At 35.3% G+C, this 20,175-nt stretch overlaps 1 protein-coding gene across 1 annotated transcript in view; it reads left to right on the top strand.

The window, feature by feature from the left end:
- Positions 1-292: 292 nt before the first annotated feature.
- The window catches only part of LOC124370038 (proton-associated sugar transporter A), a 105,757-nt gene continuing 85,874 nt past the window's right edge, over positions 293-20,175 (top strand). Inside the window, exon 1 of the mRNA XM_046828350.1 lies at positions 293-532. Within this exon, the coding sequence (XP_046684306.1) occupies positions 486-532 (47 nt within the window). The 5' untranslated portion in view covers positions 293-485. The remainder of the gene's footprint in view (positions 533-20,175) is intronic.

The following is a 20,175-nucleotide window of genomic DNA, read 5'->3' as shown; positions in this document are numbered from 1 at the left end:
ACAGATATTTTGCTAAATTTACTTTACCGACTTTAAATATACTGTAAATTTGCTCTTGTGTTTCAAAATGCTAACGTTGACAACGTCGATAGAGGATATTTTCAATCAAGTCTACTTGAAAATAACTTCCCTGCAATTTGTTATCTTCAACAGAGTAAAACAAAAGATTAGGTTATGATACCGTGACGTTATTGACACCTGGCAAGAGTGGGGTTTTCCACTCGCGCCGCGGCCGTCTAGAGTCGTTCACTCTAATTGGAGCTGGTTTTCAGAGAATCTCGGTTTGCACTTATTGATAACAAGTGCTGTCGAACAATACAGTAGGTTGCATGTTGTTATCAGTGGGTGTGTGATAACAGCGGCAGTGAGCCGAGTGGCATAGTAGAGTAAACGAATGACGGGGCGTGCAGGCGGTAGCAGTGGTGACACCGGCAGCTGACAGTGACAGTGATAACAGTGACAGTGATTACAGTGATAGTGCCAGGATGACTATCAGGCACAAATACAGGACCGCGAAGATAAAGGCTCGCAGGTACTATTTTCCTTTTTGTTTTCGAACTCTTTTGTAGATTGTAATTAATACGTGTTTCACATAAACACCTTAAAACCGATACAGCACCAAGCTTACCTGTAAGACCTAACAGTACATTTTCGTTTAAAACATACATTAAAAATAATTGGCAAAACATACAGCAAAGATAATTGGCACTAAAACAAATGTAAATAAAATGCTATTAGGTGTATCATTTATCAAATACTTATCCCATAGCTCCAGTGTATTGATTGTTCGTTGATATGGTTTTTTGTTTAAAATATGATACTGATCCGTTATGGACATAAAATTCACAACATAGTGCAACATAGTTTTTGTAATAATGATATAAAAAAGTTTCTCTATGCATCGTGATTCCCAGTTGTATTTTACAAGGATGAGATATGTTACTAATACGGTATTAGTTCCTACTTTTGAACTGCGGACGCGTGAGACATTTCTCGTGAATATGAGTCGTGAGGAGGACAGGGAACATCTTAAAATGTAATTTTAGCTACTGTAACACTTTAGAGATTTCTTGACTTAAACGACCAACAAGTAGGATAATACGATATAACTGTACATTTTAAAATTTGTTCTTAGCTTCTGTAAAACCTTAGACAGTTCTTGACTGATTATGAGTAACATGTAAGATGATACGGTATCACTGTACATCTTAAAATGTACTTTTAGCTACTGCAACACTTTATAAAGTTCTTAACTAATTATGAGTAGTAACAAGTAGGATGATACGGTATCACTGTACATCTTAAAATGTACTTTTAGCTACTGCAACACTTTATAAAGTTCTTAACTAATTATGAGTAGTAACAAGTAGGATGATACGGTATCACTGTACATCTTAAAATGTACTTTTAGCTACTGCAACACTTTATAAAGTTCTTAACTAATTATGAGTAAACAAGTAGGATGATACGGTATCACTGTACATCTTAAAATGTACTTTTAACTACTGTAACACTTTATAAAGTTCTTAACTAATTATGAGTAGTAACAAGTAGGATGATACGGTATCACTGTACATCTTTAAACTTACTTTTAACTACTGTAACACTTTAGAAATTTCTTGACTGATTATGAGTAGTAACAATTAGGTTAATATGGCAACACTTTACATCTTAAAACTTTCCTTTTAGCTACTTTAACACTTTAAAGATTTATTGACTGAGTATGAGTAACAAGTAGTATAATGCGATGTCACGGTAAATCTTAAAATTTACTTGCCCGCTGTTACATTACTACAAAGCTTGTTAGTCCCTATTTTAGACGTCTCTGTTAAAACTAACGAAATTTATCAAATGAATACTATTTACCCGTACGCTTAATTAAATTACGGGAAACCCATTATTTGTGGGGTCGCCAGACAGGTCACGTACGTATATAAGGCACAAACGTGACTTCCTATCTCTCTGCTCAGAGAGGTACCATTATGTTTTATTTACACAGAAGGTAATATTACGCTACTGTTTACAAAACACAGGTGCGATCTAAAGCTCAATTACATCACTCGGTAATCATCTATTGTAATCACGTCAGTCCGTCGCTGTACTGCCTGTATTGGTTACAGAAGTCAACTCTTTATGTGAAATAAATAGTACCAAGATATGGTACAAACTCTCCCGCAACTCAAAATAGGGATATCGTTAACCCCCTCCTCCCCGTATTGTATTCATTTCGGTTTGAAAGAAATCAAAATGTTATTATTAACTTCAATGTAATGCAGGCATGGCTTATTACATTTTATACTATATTTTAGTCTATAAGTCATGAAAATTTAATTTAAACGATAGTTTCTTTTTTACTTATTTAGGCAGACCTTCATCAACTCCAAATCACAAACAAAACCGTAATGGGTCACATATGTGAATTTGGATGTGATATTCTGGACTAGATGTAATGCATTTTTAATTAAATGACGTTTTTCGTATTCAGTTGACTTATGTTTTTAAATTCATAATTACAACCTTTAAAATGCCATTTTTGAGGATAAGAAGAAATTTATATAGGAAGTCATTTCTCAAGGGGATGTAGGCGTTTAAAATTAATTTCAGCTAGCTTGACATCAGTCCAAAAGAAACCCGTTGAAGATAAGGTTATGAGATTTTACAGTATGTATATTAAATAAGACTGCAGACAATAACATGTACCTATTGTAAAAGAACATTTTGATTTCTTTGAAAGATAATTTTCATAATTGATGTCAAAAACATAATCCTTTTATCCAATAGTCCTTATTGATATTGATAGATGCAAACAGCGGCATAACTGTTGCTTCTATGGAGTTGATGTAAGGAAAAGGGATGTGTTTTTATTTTTTTATAACACTTGAAGTTGCGATACTGAAGTGTTTCACATCATCCAGCCAGACAACGGTGATCAGGGATCATCATGCCCTAGGAAATATGTCAGTCTTAATGAATGTAAGAATATGGTTTAGTGGAAGGTTCGGAATTCCCACAGGGGGTTCACTTCAGGCTTTTTGATACCTTTCAGTTGAACCTACACTGGGTACAGCAAAAACCGATGTGCCACTTATATCTGGGAATCCTATGCATGTCCAGAATGGGAGCATCACTAACCGCAAGTTTTGAGATGTTAGGTATAGTCTAATGCGGGGAATGCCTGTTGGAGTTGTTGGGGTTCTCTAAGTGTTAACGGTAGTTGGAAGGCTAGATATAAGGGCGTACCATCCCCTGTCTGCTTTGACTGGAGAGGATGGCACAGAGCTACCTTCTTCCAAGAAGACATGGCTGAGACCAATGCTCAAAATCCTTCCTCATGGATCTAGATAGGAGGCGGCCCCTACCCCCAACCTTACCCATCCAGGACATCCTGTTACTCAGGAAGCAAGAGCAAAACGTTTTTAGGACTAAGTGGAGTAAGAGGCTTCTCGGCTTCTTGTCCTAAATGAGCAAAGATATCAAGGTTTCAAGCGTACAACTAGAAGGATGTCACATGCTCTTGCCAAATAATGTAGATCGGAGTCTTTTTGTCTTGAGGAAAGGATGTCACAACCTTATTTAAGGTAAGAATTTACCGTAAAACGTAACTATCTGGAAATACAAGACCGAATGGTTCACGACGATAGCCCTACATGTTTTCATTTTGCGTAATCGTTCCAGGCATCTTTTCCTTTTCTCCTGTATTTACATTCCTTCGGTTTCCAGGAATGGCTTCTGATATTTAGTTTGTAGCCGAAGTAGTACCTTCAGGAGCATTTTAAACCCCGAACAAAATAACGCGAACTCAACAGTTAAATCCCTAACACAAGGGACATTTTCAATCATTGACCTTTAAATACAAAAGTTAAACTATTCCTCTGCCGTTCAGTTATAATTCAGATTACTACAATACAAATATTAGGACTGTATTCCCCTTACTTAGACCTGATGCCTATGACCTATCATAGTAAAGGTCAAAAAGTCACATTAAGACATAGACCTGATAGTCGACCTGTTTATATGTCTGAACCATTACTGTATTGTGGTAATGTTTTGTTAGCATTTTACAGGAAATTTAGAATATTTCATTATTGAACATCCACATACAAATTCGGAATTTTAGTTTTATGTAATGTTTTAATAAACCATAGTAAAAACAGCCCTGTAGCTTTAAAATATTTTTGTCCTTTTAAGGTCTGTTGTGGTGTTATGTGTCATTAGTACATTATTAGTACTTTTTGTTAACAAAAGTTTCAAATTTAAAATTAAATTTTGTATTGTTGCAAGAACAAAGAAACAATAGAGGTATAACCATGCCAAGTGGTGCCTTATCATGTAAGATGCTAATTCTATTTATGTTTTAATAAATAAAGACTCTACTTACAAGTTCTTTAAAAAGAGTGCTTAAAAAATCTTTCCGAGTTATACAATCTTTTCAAATGTTGCTCTTTTCTTAACTGCTAATAAAATATATTTATTTATGTCATTTCGTTTTTACTGTAATCTTGATATCTGCTTAATTTTTATAACAAAAGGTTAAAACACCAGATATTTCCAAGCTGGAGAAAAATTTGTTGTAACCCTAGCGCCTAATAAGACAAATTATGTTTACGAACTTATAACAATTAGCGTTAATTAGTTTGTGAATTAATAATTGCCTGGTTAAAGAAAAAATTAATTACATAAATTTAAAATTCAGTAATTACCGGCTCAGTTTGTTTATAAACAAAGATTTTTTACTTCATCACATCAGATAACAGATTATTATAATGTATTTCCCTAAACCCCTCAGACAATGCCAATGGCGCAGTGTAGCAGGTACAACGGTTATCGCAAGATAACCAGATCAAGCAACGTTGAGCGTGGCTGCTGGTTGGATGGGTGACCGCTGAGAGATCCTGTCCTTGCAAGCGGCCCGCCTGCCCGGCCATTGGTGGTGGTTCGGAAGTCACCTTTTAAGCCGTTGGTCCTCAGGTTAAGTGTTAGAGAAGGCTTCTTAGCCCTAACTTCGCAAGGTAAAATAAGACATCTTTACTGTACTTTTTTACAATGCGGTAATATCAAATTCGATTTTACTATGAAGCCTTAATCTTAGCTGATGGACTCGTTACGAATATAAATAATCTAAGTAAAGGTTATAGTAGGCCGAGGCTACAATGGTGGCCATGGCAAGTGTGAGGTCCTTGACGTCATGGCGAACACTGCCGAGACTAGTTTCCAAAATGCAAAAATCTTCTAGGACAGTGTTTTAATTAGACGAAATATTTGCTATAAGCACTCTGCGATTTCAACGATCAACAAACTCATGTTTGACAACTTTGGAGTTGAAATCATGGAAGCAAACACCGGTATGGGATGTACCTTATTGGGAGGGGCGTCTCTCGTTTAGTGTGAATGCTATCTCTGCAGCTTTAGGTTTCATGTTGAGGAACCAATTTCTGCCCCTAGAGATGCCTGGTGACGTTATTATTACTATTATTATTATTAGATAATTATCTAATTTATACAATTGCAAGGGGGACTAAGCCTGTAAGAGTAAATGTCTTATTGTAACCACTACTTATATATGTTTTGTGATGCTTCCTCCAAAAATCCACGAATAAGTGGACATTGGATAATAACGTGGCTCTACATCTGTCTGCCTATTCACATGGTGTCTCAGAAATAACTTATTGTATAAGAATATGTAAATTTCTTTTCAAGTGATATATTTACGATAGTAATAATGCCCAGGATCGGCACCACTCATCACATTACAAATCAATGAACCGTAAGATATACGTGAAGAAATCAAAGTAAAAGTCATGTTTAAAAAGTTATATATAAAGAAGAATATAAAGTGTATAGAAGAAAAAGAAGTGTGTGAAGTATAGAAGAAGTTATATAAAGTGTAAAATTTATATCGTATTTAAGTTTTTCATTCCGAAAATTTCAAATGTACAAAAAGTATATTTTGATTAAAAGTAATTCTGAAAGGTTGGTTCTTAGTAAAATAAACTGGTATTACATTTCCAACTAAAAATTACTAGATAAAGGTTTATTCTACATTTTCGTATAGAAGTATTTAATTACAATTGTAGAATATCAGAAACACCCATCGAAATATATAAACACATGCACTGCAAAAATGTCAGGTTATTTCGTTTACTTCAAATCCAGATATTAGAAAAAGAAAGAATGGAATCAAGTTGTTAAGGAAAATTTACGAGATTTCATTCTATAAGCTCAAAATCACTTATTTTAATTCTTATCATTTCGTGGCCGACGTCGCTAATATCGTGTAAGTTTAGACTCCAAAAAGTGGAGAAAATTTGACCTTAAAAATGTTGTCCTTGTTGTGAAGAGTCATCTTTAGAAAACAAATGTTAAATCAGAATAGAAACAAAAAACATTTGATGACAACCTATGACTTGACAACTGATAGCAACTAGGTTATGTATGACATTAACTTTAAATTCAATTGTGGACGTTTTCTTAACTTAAATGATCTTAACTATTGTTAAAGTCCCAGGTAGACTAAATTAAAAATGTAGAAAGTGGTCTCAAATGAACTAAAGGTCACCTTTGGGGATGAGTTCCTTGTTTAACATGTAAATCCTATTGAACATATTTTCTTTTCGATGTATTCCATTCTTCCATCCCACTTCGTATGGTAACATTTAAAATTGTTTATACTATAAGGGGGCCTATCCAGTTTCTCACAATCGTTTTGCAATACATAATAAAATATTTTACTGTGACCTGAAAACAAGGCCAAATTCAAAGAATCTTTGAAATAAATTGTAATTTAAAAAACGACGTTTTTTGTATTAAATGTAAAATAAAATTTAATTTAATTCAAATGTATTAATAACATTAATTTAAATGTGTGAATTTAAAGATTCATTTTAAAGATTGATGGTTCACAGCCGCCGGTAGTTACTTTGACTGTGAACCATGGGATTAACCATGGGTACATCTCAACATGTGAACTTCAAATACAGTGTTTGAGTGCTTTGGTGTGTGATTTTGACCTTAGTTTCGTCCTGGACTACAATGTACCGAGGTACACTTTGCTGCGTATGGACCGCAAAGAAAACGCACAAGGTCATCGATTGTGCACAAACAGTGACGGTGTATGCTTTGTTCACGATCAGTACAAGGGGGTCGATACTGGTATTGAGTGTCTTGCTATGAAAGTAAACAATGTTATATATCTATGTGTCACAAGTATTGGCTCATTATCAATTACATGCAAGGAGTCTAAATACTTACGCCAACTCCAGGTTAATTAATTAACGAGCCAACTAGAGTAACAGCTACCGTCTTGTTAGACCACATTCTGGAGGTCAGGTCGGCTGAGGTTAAGAGAACCGGCGTAATTGATGCACCGAAATGGACACTGTGGTATTGCGGATCACAGTGGGGTGAATATAACGAACCACAGAATGATCAATTGCACGTTGAAGTTTTTGAAAGAAAAACTGTTACCAAAAATGATTGACTATAGGGTCAATCCATATCGAGTGGTCCATAGCTGGTTGCTTCAGGATTTTTATTTTATTTTGTATTTTTACCATAGAAGTACAATCCATGGAAGGTACAAAAATACAATTATTTTAATTTTTTTCAGCCGTTGGCGGCCATTTTTCCATTGTGTGAACGCTTATTTCCAGGGATTTCAGAGCTCTGCTCTATATTAAATATCTCCGCTTCTATTCATCCTAGAACATTAAAATAAAAACCAATCTCTTCAGAAAGATCTGAACCTTAATAAATACCTATGATTATGCACCTAAATGTATAGATCTAAATACCTGTTCAAATTTTAACGCAACAAGATTACAAAAATGAATTTTCAATCATATGTTTATAGAAGAAGGCAAAGGACTATTTGTTTTTTATTTTTTTATCTGATAGATACAGGTAGGTACAACAAATTTTGAAAGTTTCAAGCTGTGGACTTGCATAGAGTTTTTAATAAAAATTTTCAAAATCGTAAAATTCTCTAAATTTCAAAAGTTTGAAGCCCATACCTCTGTTGGGCATGAAAATAAAAATTTTTAATTTGTCTCAGAATTAGTACTAAGTAAAAGTATTATCCAGTAAAAATTTCATTTTGTGGACTCAACTTATTTCAAAGTTATAATAGATTAAAAAGTACTGACCCTATAGAGATTTTTCAAGGTTTGATCTAGACTGATGTGTCGCTCCGATTGTTAATACTGACTGGGAAAAGGCCCCCAAAATTCAAGGTGTAGATAAGATTTAAAAGTTTCTCATGGCCCAAATTAGAAATATATTTGATTATGAGGCCTCACTAGTACTGAAAGAGGATGGCAAAAGATAAAGCTCCTTGGAAAATGGTACTGTAGTACAGCAAACAAAGTTAAAGAATGAGTTACACTAAATAAATATCGAAAATCTAGTTAAGTGCCGATTGGAGGAAACACAAGTTAATTTTTTGCATGCCTGAGAAAATATGAACATTTCGTTAATAGCGAAAACGAAGTTGTTCCACACCAGATTAATTTTAATGGCTTAAATTAGTATTGTTCTGAAATTTGGGGGTAAACAAGAGCCAGTGAAGAAAAAATAAATCTTTTTAACAAGAACAAGCGAAACGACGTGATAAGAGATTTCATTTTTTCAGCTACTACAGTGATAGAGTGAAATCAGCGATGAACTGGATAAAATCAAAAGCAGTTGGAAACGTTGAGATATCAACGTGGATGATTAAGGCTGAATCGTTAGCTAGTGGGCTGTTTCCACAGGACTGGAAATTAAGTAATGCACGCCATCTACCGGAACTAGCAACACAAAAAGCCCAACAGTTACGGCCATCTCGGTCTGTGCCTTCAATCTCTAAAACACTTGAAAAAGTAGAAGTTCCACGAAATTTAACCCTCCAAGCGTCGATCATCAATATGTTTGCCGACTCTGACTTTCACTAAACGTCATCACCAAACATTTGATGATAAACATTCATGCCTTTAAACTCATTTTGTCGATGCTAATACCGATCAAATCGCATTGTTACCTATACAGTTCGAAAGCCCACGAGTTTTTTCTATATGTTTAGTGGTTTGTCGATTTTGCCATACTCTGTATCAAAAATTAGTCTACATCATTGTCATCAGCTGTTGTTTGCAGCGGAGTGTGTTTGCATTGTTTGCTGTTGCTCAGACACGATCGTGTGAATGTCACTGTTTATAGTCTATTTTCTCTTTGTTTTCGTTTCAGTTTGTTGCTATGCAGTTACTAATAGTTAGAAATTATATTAATGCATGTAAATATTGTTTGTTTTTCATAAAAGATAATCATTATTTTGACTTGCCTCCATATACGTAAATATTATGAATCGCAAAAAGAAACTAACAGCATTGTATATTTCTGTGTTCATGGCAAAATTTTCTACAATTAGGCTATTCTAAATTTTGTATTGCTACCATATTTAGTATAATATACAAATTAAGAACATTGTTATCAATGTGTTATATAACTACCGCAAGTAGGGAAATATTTCTAATTTTCACTTTTTTAAACAAATATTTGTATAAAAAAATTAATATTATAAACAGTTCAACATTATACACTTCTGTCTACCTAGGGCAACTTTTCCTACAATTTGGCTATTCTGAATTTTGAATATGTTTAATATTTCAAATACATATGCATTCTTTATTGCAAAATATGTTTCTCATTTTATTTCTTGTTTAACTTCTTTTAATTTCTAGACTAAGAAATTTTTCTAGCTTCATTTTTACACAGTCTAAAAGCACAGTTCTTTGCTAAAAGAGTAGTATATAACACTTTGTGTTTAAGTTACTATTTAGATTTATTATAACATTTACAAGGACAGTCAGCAAAACCTCAGAAAACGGGTATGCATTTTACTAAATATGGTGGACGCTATATCACTTTGAAAGTGGACGCATTCTGCCGACCACACAATCTGGTTCCAGAAAAGACCATATCTCGTGTACTGCCCTAATAAATCTATTCAGCGAATTGATTGATCCAAAAGATAAAGGAAAATGTAGTTCGATGATAATCCTGGCCTACTCGTATGGCTAAGATGCATTTTATGGATTTGACAAACGTTTTATCGGATGGGTGAAATCGTACCTGGAAGATAAATGCCTGGTGACAAGGTGGGAAGCGAGAACATCTGCTGTTTTGTTTACACGGAGAGGGAAGCCTCAGGGGAGTTGTCTCGGTTATTTGCTAGACAACCTGTCCACTAATGATTCGCCTAATTGTGGAGTACATTGTATACAGATGACTCACAGCTACACTGGTCCTACGACCCTGGCAATACTGATGAGGTTACTTCTCTGATAAACTCTGATCTGAGAATATCAGCCAGTGGGCTTATGACAATGACCTCGAACTCAATGAGGGCAAGTGCACTGTGCTTGATCTTGCTCGACGAAACTTTGTGGCGAGGTGTGAGAGTCACTCTCGGTGGTGAGAGTTTGGCTGTGTATGACAGCGTGAAGACTCTTAGTGTCGTGCTGGACTGATACCTCACGTTCTCCGGTACTCTCAGTGTCGTGCTGGACTGAGACCTCACATTCTCCGGTACTCTCAGTGTCGTGCTGGACTGATACCTCACGTTCTCCGGTACTCTCAGTGTCGTGCTGGACTGAGACCTCACATTCTCCGGTACTCTCAGTGTCGTGCTGGACTGATACCTCACGTTCTCCGGTACTCTCAGTGTCGTGCTGGACTGAGACCTCACATTCTCCGGTACTCTCATTGTCGTGCTGGACTGAGATCTCACATTCTCCTGTACTCTGTGTCGTGCTGGACTGAGACCTCACATTCTCCGGTACTCTCAGTGTCGTGCTGGACTGAGACCTCACATTCTCCGGTACTCTCAGTGACGTGCTGGACTGAGACCTCACATTCTCCGGTACTTCAGTGTCGTGCTGGACTGAGACCTCACATTCTCCGGTACTCTCAGTGTCGTGCTGGACTGAGACCTCACATTCTCCGGTACTCTCATTGTCGTGCTGGACTGAGATCTCACATTCTCCTGTACTCTGTGTCGTGCTGGACTGAGACCTCACATTCTCCGGTACTCTCAGTGTCGTGCTGGACTGAGACCTCACATTCTCCGGTACTCTCAGTGACGTGCTGGACTGAGACCTCACATTCTCCGGTACTCTCAGTGTCGTGCTGGACTGAGACCTCACATTCTCCGGTACTCTCAGTGTCGTGCTCTACTGAGACCTCACATTCTCCGGTACTCTCAGTGTCGTGCTCTACTGAGACCTCACATTCTCCGGTACTCTCAGTGTCGTGCTCTACTGAGACCTCACATTCTCCGGTACTCTCAGTGTCGTGCTGGACTGAGACCTCACATTCTCCGGTCATGTCACATACGCTGTTCAGCGTGCCATTGGTCGGCTTAGGGGCCTTCACAGGTTTGGAGATCTGCTGCCTGAGTCTAACACATGCTTTCGTATGCTTGCGTTAATAGTATATCGAATGGAGGTGTGTAACGAATCCAGAAACTGCAAAACCCTGCAATTATTTTTGTTTTAAATTGAAACGTTTCAACCGTGTGTCCCCTTCTCACGAAGTTGCTGAGCTTTGCCTATGGAAACCTTATGCAGGATGCACACCAGCATTGTGATCCACAAGGTTCTGTCACATGGAGAGCCACACTATCTCAACGTGAGTCTCTCTTACCTGAAGAATGTATCTCAATACGGGACCAACAATGTCGTGCATTCGCTCGAATTTTCAAAAGTAAAGTTGAAGTTGGAGACGAGGAGTTTTTCCTAATTTGGTCCTAAATTGCTTACGGTCTCCCCACCACCTGAAACAACTCCACCAGATTTTTTTTACAATTAGAAGGATTTTAAGCATAATTAGATTTTAGTTATTAACAAATTAAATTAATTAAGAGGTTAGTCAAAACTATTGTACGTTTATTTTAGTTTCTTGAAGTTTCCAATTTATATTTGTGTAGTTTAAAGTCTTGATTTATTTATAAAACATGATGTAATAAAGTCTGTAATGAGTCTGATGGAGTAACACATTTTGTGTAATAGTATTTTGAACCTGCTCCACCGTTATATATTACAAAAAGTTTAACAATAGGTTTCGCGGGTTGGAATCTATCCTCTTCGTCAGGTGTCAAACTCCCTAGTACATACAAAGTGCTATATTTAATTAATAAGCATATTTATATGTTAGGGGTTTTAACGCCTGAAGAAGAGGGTAGATTGCAATCCTCCAAACTTAGCGTTATTCTTTTTGTGACGTATAAGAATGGAAATGTGGGAATAGTTGTAAACAGTAACATTAAGTCAGGAGTGCGCTGTATCAGATTAATACATTATGCAGTGGGTATTATAATATTGATTTCAATATGTACTTAATAATATATCTAATGCAATTGCAGAATTGTAAATTACTTTTTGAATCAGTTAATAAAATTAATTTTGCAGAAAATGAAAGATGAGATAACGTGAATAACCAAAAATCAGGTTATTGAACCAAAACAATCAACATGCCTCTAGTACAAACCTTGACACAGTGGTAAACGTCAGTAAATCAACTAAACTTTGACTTGGTGTACACTCCGAGTAAACAAGCCACGGGCACATTTAATCAAGACAAATCAAATATGAGTCTTTAAGTTACACAAACGCATAATTTAATTTGTGTCATAATTCTAACTTTTAATAATGTGAAATATGTAACGTAGTTTTGGTAGAAAGAGGTTAAATTTAAACTTGATTCAATTTGAGTTTCTTCGTCGCTTTAAGGCAAACGTGACTATAGATCTCAGGAATCAAATCTGTGACAGCGTCAGATTCCAGACGCTGCTCTAAGGTGAACTGGACCTGACTCAACACTCAGATTGAATCAACCCTTCCCACCATAACTACGTTTTGTGTAAAAGATGTATGAATCAATAACCGTTTATTTAAACTATATACATTTTGGACGTGTTTTACACTTTCGTATGAGTCACGAGTTTTCTGAACTTTAAATTACAGAATTTGTAATGTGAATACTCTGTGATTCTCGGATTCTCAGAACAATCATATTACTAGTAGAAGCAAAATATCTTTATATTCATAAACAAGCACTAAAGTGTTCCTTTCTGTCTAAACTTTACGAGGAGACATAAAGCTTCTGTAACCGTTTTGGATTTAAAATTGATAATAGGCTTTTAAATCTGCTCTTAATAGCAAAACCCTTGTTCATTCAAATGAAGCGATTTCGTTATAAATATTTTCAGGACGCTGAATCAAATTAAGCTTTAAAAACTTCAGTTAATGGCAAAGGTTTAATAAATACTTGCTTTACTTGCTTTAAATACGTTGTGAAAACGGGAATTTTGTCATAGTGTTTTTATAAATTTAAATGTATTTTATTTCGTAAGTACTTATTTTTATCATGAGGCTTTATGAATAAAATAACTGCTGCTGATGCAAAACATAATTAAAACGTTAAACCGGCTAATGGGGTGTTTTGTTACCTTAGTAGAAGAAGCTGAGCTAACTCTCGTTGATATCCAACCGGATATCCAGGATGGATAAAGTTGGGGATTAGGGTCACCTCTTGTCGAGATCCCATGTTACGTGTACTATGAAGAGATCTAATATCATAGATAGATACCATAATCTCAGTCATGTCACAAGAAGGAAGAAGGGGAGGTCATCTCTGTGCCGGCCTCTTCCAGTCAAGCAGACAGAGGGTAGCGAACCCTCATGTTTGGGTTTTCGAAGCCTTTACACCCCCCCCCCCCCACCACCAACACCAATAGCCAACCTCAGTATTAAACTATATCCTTCCATTATTCCACTTATCTCAATGTCTTAACAATTGGGGTAGTGATGTGGACATCCTTTTGGCTGCCCACATGTAAGCATCAAGATCGGTTTTCCGCTAATCCCAGAGTAGTTAATATTCTACCCGGAAAAGAACTCGTAGGTTGAAATAACCAAAATATATTAACACAACAAGTGTTTTAACAAGTCATTACTTTAAGTAATTAATTGTTACCAAATAGTTATACGATCGAACACACACACCTAAAAATAATTACCTAATAGTTTAATTATTATGAATTAATGTTTTCTTAAGGCGAAGTACAAAGAATTAATTTTGTTTCTTTGTTTTGTACTAATTTACCAGTAGATTGTTTACAGCTGCCTTTTAGTGTGATAAAAGTTCCGTGTAAGCTATAGATATTAAGAAATAAATCCCTAATTATTTCGTGTCAAACCAAAGAAGTACCCGAAAGCCCCCCAAAGAAGGCCGTTTAGAATGGTGATCGTAAAGATTAGTAGCGAAATATACTGGACGGATTTCTCATCCTCTTCAATATACACTTATTCTTTCTTCCGACACTGCACGTAAACTTCTATACAAGAATTTGGTTAGTTTTACTTTTGCTATGACATCAGTTAAAGCTGAAACGAAGCTAACTCCAAACCCGTCGTGCACAATGTTTACTGCACTAAAATCAGTTCATGCACGAATACACCTGTTTTTAACCGGTAACCTTGAGATAAAATGGCGATAAGACGCCTAAGTCATGTCTGAGCTTGAAATCGATTGCTGTGTGACGGACACTGCCACTTTTGTGATTTATAGTTGTCACAGAATACAAGATGGTCCCTCAGACTTCACGATGTTGATGCGACTCGTTATCTTCACCTTTATCAGTTTCCGGTTAGATTATAGCACAAGAAATGTTGATAAATATTGATGATAAACAAACAACTTGTATAAACAACAAACTGATGCCGCGCATACAGCAACGTACAGTACTGGTCTTAAATATATAATGTTTAGGATTGTAGGACTGTAAGTCCACCCCTAATTTTGACGAAGGTTGCTGACGTCACGTTTCTGCAGGGTAGGACAGTTAGTCCACTCCGACATCGGTGGACTACCGATCCTACTTTCCAAAACTGGCCTAGCCGTGCATTAGTTTTCCTACCTACAAAAGCATTTAAGTGATGCTTCCACTACAACAGTTTAGTTAAATCTAAACTCAAGCTATCACAATAAAGCTATCAAAATTCAAAAAGATTTTATAATGATCTCATATAAGAAACTACTATTTTTTAATTAGCAAGATATGTTAAATTAAAATTTACGAATGAAATTTGAGCTGTATAGTAACACTACATTAACCGAAAAATTTTTAACTTTCTACTAACATAATTTGGAAGAGAAAGTACTTTTCTGCTGGATATTTTTATTAAACGACATCGCAGTTTATACAAATTTTTTAAATGTGTTCTGTGGTCAAGGTAGGCCTACATCAATAAATGAAGCAACTAAAACTATGTAAATTTTCATATTCCTAAAATTACGTATTTATATTACATATTTGTGTATTTTATTAATGATTAGTGCTACAGATGTAAAGATAATCATGCAGTAATTGTTTTATCCCTATCCAAAGTTGATCTGTAGTTCAAAATCTTAGAAACGTAGATGATAAGTGATGAAAATAAATATCTTCAACCATTATACACCATATACCTTCTCCATGAGTTGATGTGTAATTTTATAAATAGCTATGGCTGCTTTTAATCCTGATTTTATAAAAGTTCTAAACTATAAAAATGTATGACTGTTCAATTAAATAAATTATTAATATTATCATAACTATTATTAGAAAACTTATTATATATATTTGAACATTTTGAATTTAAAAATATGTGCCATTATATTATGAGTAAAAAGTGCAATGTTTCAAGGCATTGTACCTTTTTTACTTATTTCTAAGTAAAATTATATGCTCCCTTTCATAATACATGGGGACAGATGAGTATATCAGAGCCCTTTGAAGTAAATTCATTTATAAAAATATGAGAAATCCATACAAAGCATTTACACAGAAAATAGACTTTAATTAATACGGCACTCGTAAGAAGTAACTTTACAAAACAGAAAGGAGAAATATGTTATGAAGCAAATAAATATAACGTGAACAAAATGTAAGCAAATGGTCCTAAAGTATCTTAAGTGACAAAACGATATTGCATTGTAAACATAGGACGTCATGTCATAAAATTCTTGCTATCACTTTAAAAGACACCATGTCATAAAATATATAATTAAAAACAGTAATATATATATATATATATATATAAATTTCAAATCTGACTTTTCAGCTTTTATTTGAGTTTTATAATAATTGAGTTGAACGCCAAATCATAGATTGCAGAGCATAGTGGACAACCAAATACCTATATCGAAATTTTTTTTAATATTAATACAAAATATAGTAGAGAATTTGAATGTTTTCCATTAGCGACAAAAATAGTGACTTTATTTATTCATGAAATATGTCAATTAAAACGGAAATTAATGTATTAGTCTGCATTGTTTTTTGTTGTGGAAAAGCGTAAGCGTAACGATTCTACATTATTTATTTGTAATACGTAAATAACGTATTACGTAGCAGATAACGGTACTTACATGATAATATAACGATGTGGTAATGCTAGTATAATTGTTAGCAATGACTACTCTACACTACATAGCATTGGTATGATGCATTGCTGTTAGCAAAGCATGTCACTCAAAGAGTTCCTATCCATCTGTCTGTCCACGCGATATTTCAAAAACGAACTACTTTAACATTTTGCATGAAGATTCATTCCTATATCTAAAACACTGTTCGATGATGGTGGATGCCACTACATAGCATTTTTAATTGTGTAACATTGTTACGGGTAACAGTAATGGCAACGTAAAAGTACCAGAATAATAAGTTTGTAAACAAACCGAGTACAATCAGGTACTTGAGGTTGAGTGGTAGAGAGGCCTGTAACTCCGCCTCTTTAATAAAGGCATTTATTCATTTAGTTTTTTTTTTCTTAGGAAAAGAAACTTATAAATTGCACTTAATCCTCTAAGAGTCTTAGTGCTGCTTCCGGAGTGACAGGATATTCTGGATGTAAGGTTAGGGGGTAGGGGCCGCCTCCTATCGAGATCCATGAGGAAGAATTAGGGCTCTAATCTCAAAGTCATGTCCCCCCGGAAGAAGGGGAGGCCAGCTCTGAACTAGCCTCTCCAGTCAAAGCAGGCAGGGGGTGGTACACCCTTGTTGAGGCTAGCAAGAACCTCTGATACTTAGGGAACGAACCCCACCAAACTCCAACAGTCATCTCCTGCAGTAGACTAGACCTAATGAATTAACCTTGCACCTCAAAATTTCGACATTTGCGGTTAGAGATGTGCTGCTGCTGGACATCCATAAGGTTGCCCAGATTTAAGTGACACATCGGTTTTTGCTGTGCCCAGTGGTCGGTTAAACTGGAAGGTATAGACCAGCCAGAAGTGATCCCTGCTGGGTTATTTATTACTTTCATTTACAATTATATGAGATTGTAACTAAAGACATTTTTATTCATATAGTAAAAAGAAAAATTATAGTTGAAAGTAATTGCTAAAAATTGGAGACATTATTTGACATGAGCGCACTCTTGTGTTGCAGAACCCTCCCAAGCTCTTGTGTTATTAGCACTCTACTATGAAACCTAACTTAATGAACAAAAATGTTACTCTATCATGTGGCAAGATATCTTGAAAATTATTTCGTCTGTGGACATTAAATTTTACATGAAACTTAATTTCTACGTATACCATAAGGAGTTATAAGATTGGTTCGTTTTGTTTACTTAGAACCAACAAAACACGAATTTACTGTACAATAATTTTCATAATATTAGCATATTCTTATAGACCTATTTGACTAAGTATAAATTATTAATATTATATATTTAATTTATTTTCATTGTAAGAAATTAATATTAAAATTATTTAGCAAATCGTTATTATATTTCGTACAGGTAACACTTTATTAATAATACTTAATAGTCCTTTGTTTAAAGTGTGTTATTGACGATAGAATGTATGAAAGGATATCAGGATTTCGGACATTTACCATCGTTATAGGTTATAAAAGGTATAACACAACGTTTCGAGGATTGGAATCTATCCTCTTCGCCAGGTGAGGGAGGTATTAATATATACAAAAATAAGTAACATAAAGAAGTAAAGAAGGAAAAGAAAAGGGTTAAAACATACCCAAAAGCTGCTTGGAGTCTAGTCCAGGTGTTGTCACTGCACAGGATGCAAGTCCCGAGCACAAGTACGGGGGTAACAATCACACATCACACTACCACAGGTTACAGTGATTATTATTATTAATCCTCATAACCTTGTATTATACCTTTTATAACCTATAACGTTGGTAAATGTCGATACTTAATGGTATTGGATATTTACTTTTCAAACATATGTACTGAAAAAATTGCCATATTATCAATAAATGTTTAAGATGTTTTTTAATGCACAATTCAAAAGTTAAACTTCATAATGAGTAGAACTGATAACATCACATTCTCGTCACATCGCATTGTTTGGTATATTGTATTTCAAAACTTGATATTTTTCATCCTTTGGGTATAACACTAAATGGGTTATTATAAGGTTTTTGTACTATTAGGGTTGCTCTTTGAAGTTATATGAACTGATGATAAACTGACGACGACCTACAATATTGAATCGCGCTCCGTCTCAAGTGTATAATGTTGAGGCTGACATCATATTCTCGTCACTACACAATGTTTGGTACATCGTAACTCAAAGCTTGACCACAATATTGAATCGCGCTCCGTCTCAAGTTTATAATGTTGAGGCTGACATCATATTCTCGTCACTACACAATGTTTGGTACATCGTAACTCAAACCTTGACTACAATATTGAATCGCGCTCCGTCTCAAGTTTATAATGTTGAGGCTGACATCATATTCTCGTCACTACACAATGTTTGGTACATCGTAACTCAAAGCTTGACCACAATATTGAATCGCGCTCCGTCTCAAGTTTATAATGTTGAGGCTGACATCATATTCTCGTCACTACACAATGTTTGGTACATCGTAACTCAAAGCTTGACCACAATATTGAATCGCGCTCCGTCTCAAGTGTATAATGTTGAGGCTGACATCATATTCTTGTCACTACACAATGTTTGGTACATCGTAACTCACAGCTTGACCACAATATTGAATCGCGCTCCGTCTCAAGTGTATAATGTTGAGGCTGACATCATATTCTCGTCACTACACAATGTTTGGTACATCGTAACTCAAAGCTTGACCACAATATTGAATCGCGCTCCGTCTCAAGTGTATAATGTTGAGGCTGACATCATATTCTCGTCACTACACAATGTTTGGTACATCGTAACTCAAAGCTTGACTACAACATTGAGGCGTGCTCCGTCTCAAGTGTATAACGTTGGGGCTGACATCATATTGTCGTCACATCACATTGTTTGGTACATCATAACTCAAACCTTGACTACAATATTGAAGCGTACTCCGTCTCAAGTGTATAATGTTGAGGCTGACATCATATTCTCGTCACATCACATTTTTGGTGTATCGTAGCTCAAAGCTATATTTTTTTATTATTTTAGGTATAACACTAATTAGGTTATTCTATGAACAACAAACTGATTAGAAAAATGACAACGCGCGACGTTTCAATTCGTACTTTTTAATTTTTATCAGATGGTCCTCAGGCCTCAAGCCTTAAATCAAGTAAAATATTAATGTTAATTTTTTTTAATATTTCATAAGATAATAGTAAATATAAATTACTACTAATTGCTCAGTCTATATACTGCTGGTAGGAACCTTTGGTGAAATATTATGATAAATCTAAATGACTCTATTTTTTTAATTCTGTACGTGTACGAAAATGTATAAAAAATACTGAACTGATAATGTTCCTTGACATTTCATTAGTCATATTGAAACCACAAATTGGAATTCAATATTCCCAAAAACCTTAATCTCTTGTTGTATCACCGAACATTGTTATTATAACACAATAAACGTTTCCGTCAATTAAGTGACGTATTGTTATGCAATAGTAATGGATCTTTTTGGTCATTTGTATGATTCTTTATAAGCGATTCTCCTAAGAGGAAATATTTTCACTTCGTATTGCTTCCGTATACAAGTATGTGCTCATCATTTCTCATCCATGTTTAAGCCCCTCTGAGATGTAGAATGGCTTAAAGCTTAAAATTAAAATCCTAAATGCTGTTCTGCCCCTTTTAATCTGAGTTGTATCCGAGATTGCGCTAATGTGGGAGCCACCCTGGAGAAGAACAATGTGGTCGATTACAGCC

Source organism: Homalodisca vitripennis, chromosome X (assembly GCF_021130785.1).
Source record: "Homalodisca vitripennis isolate AUS2020 chromosome X, UT_GWSS_2.1, whole genome shotgun sequence".
Taxonomy (NCBI): Eukaryota; Metazoa; Arthropoda; class Insecta; order Hemiptera; family Cicadellidae; genus Homalodisca; species Homalodisca vitripennis.
The sequence above is the reverse complement of the archived record's forward strand: the minus strand, read 5'-3'. Positions and strand labels throughout refer to the sequence as shown.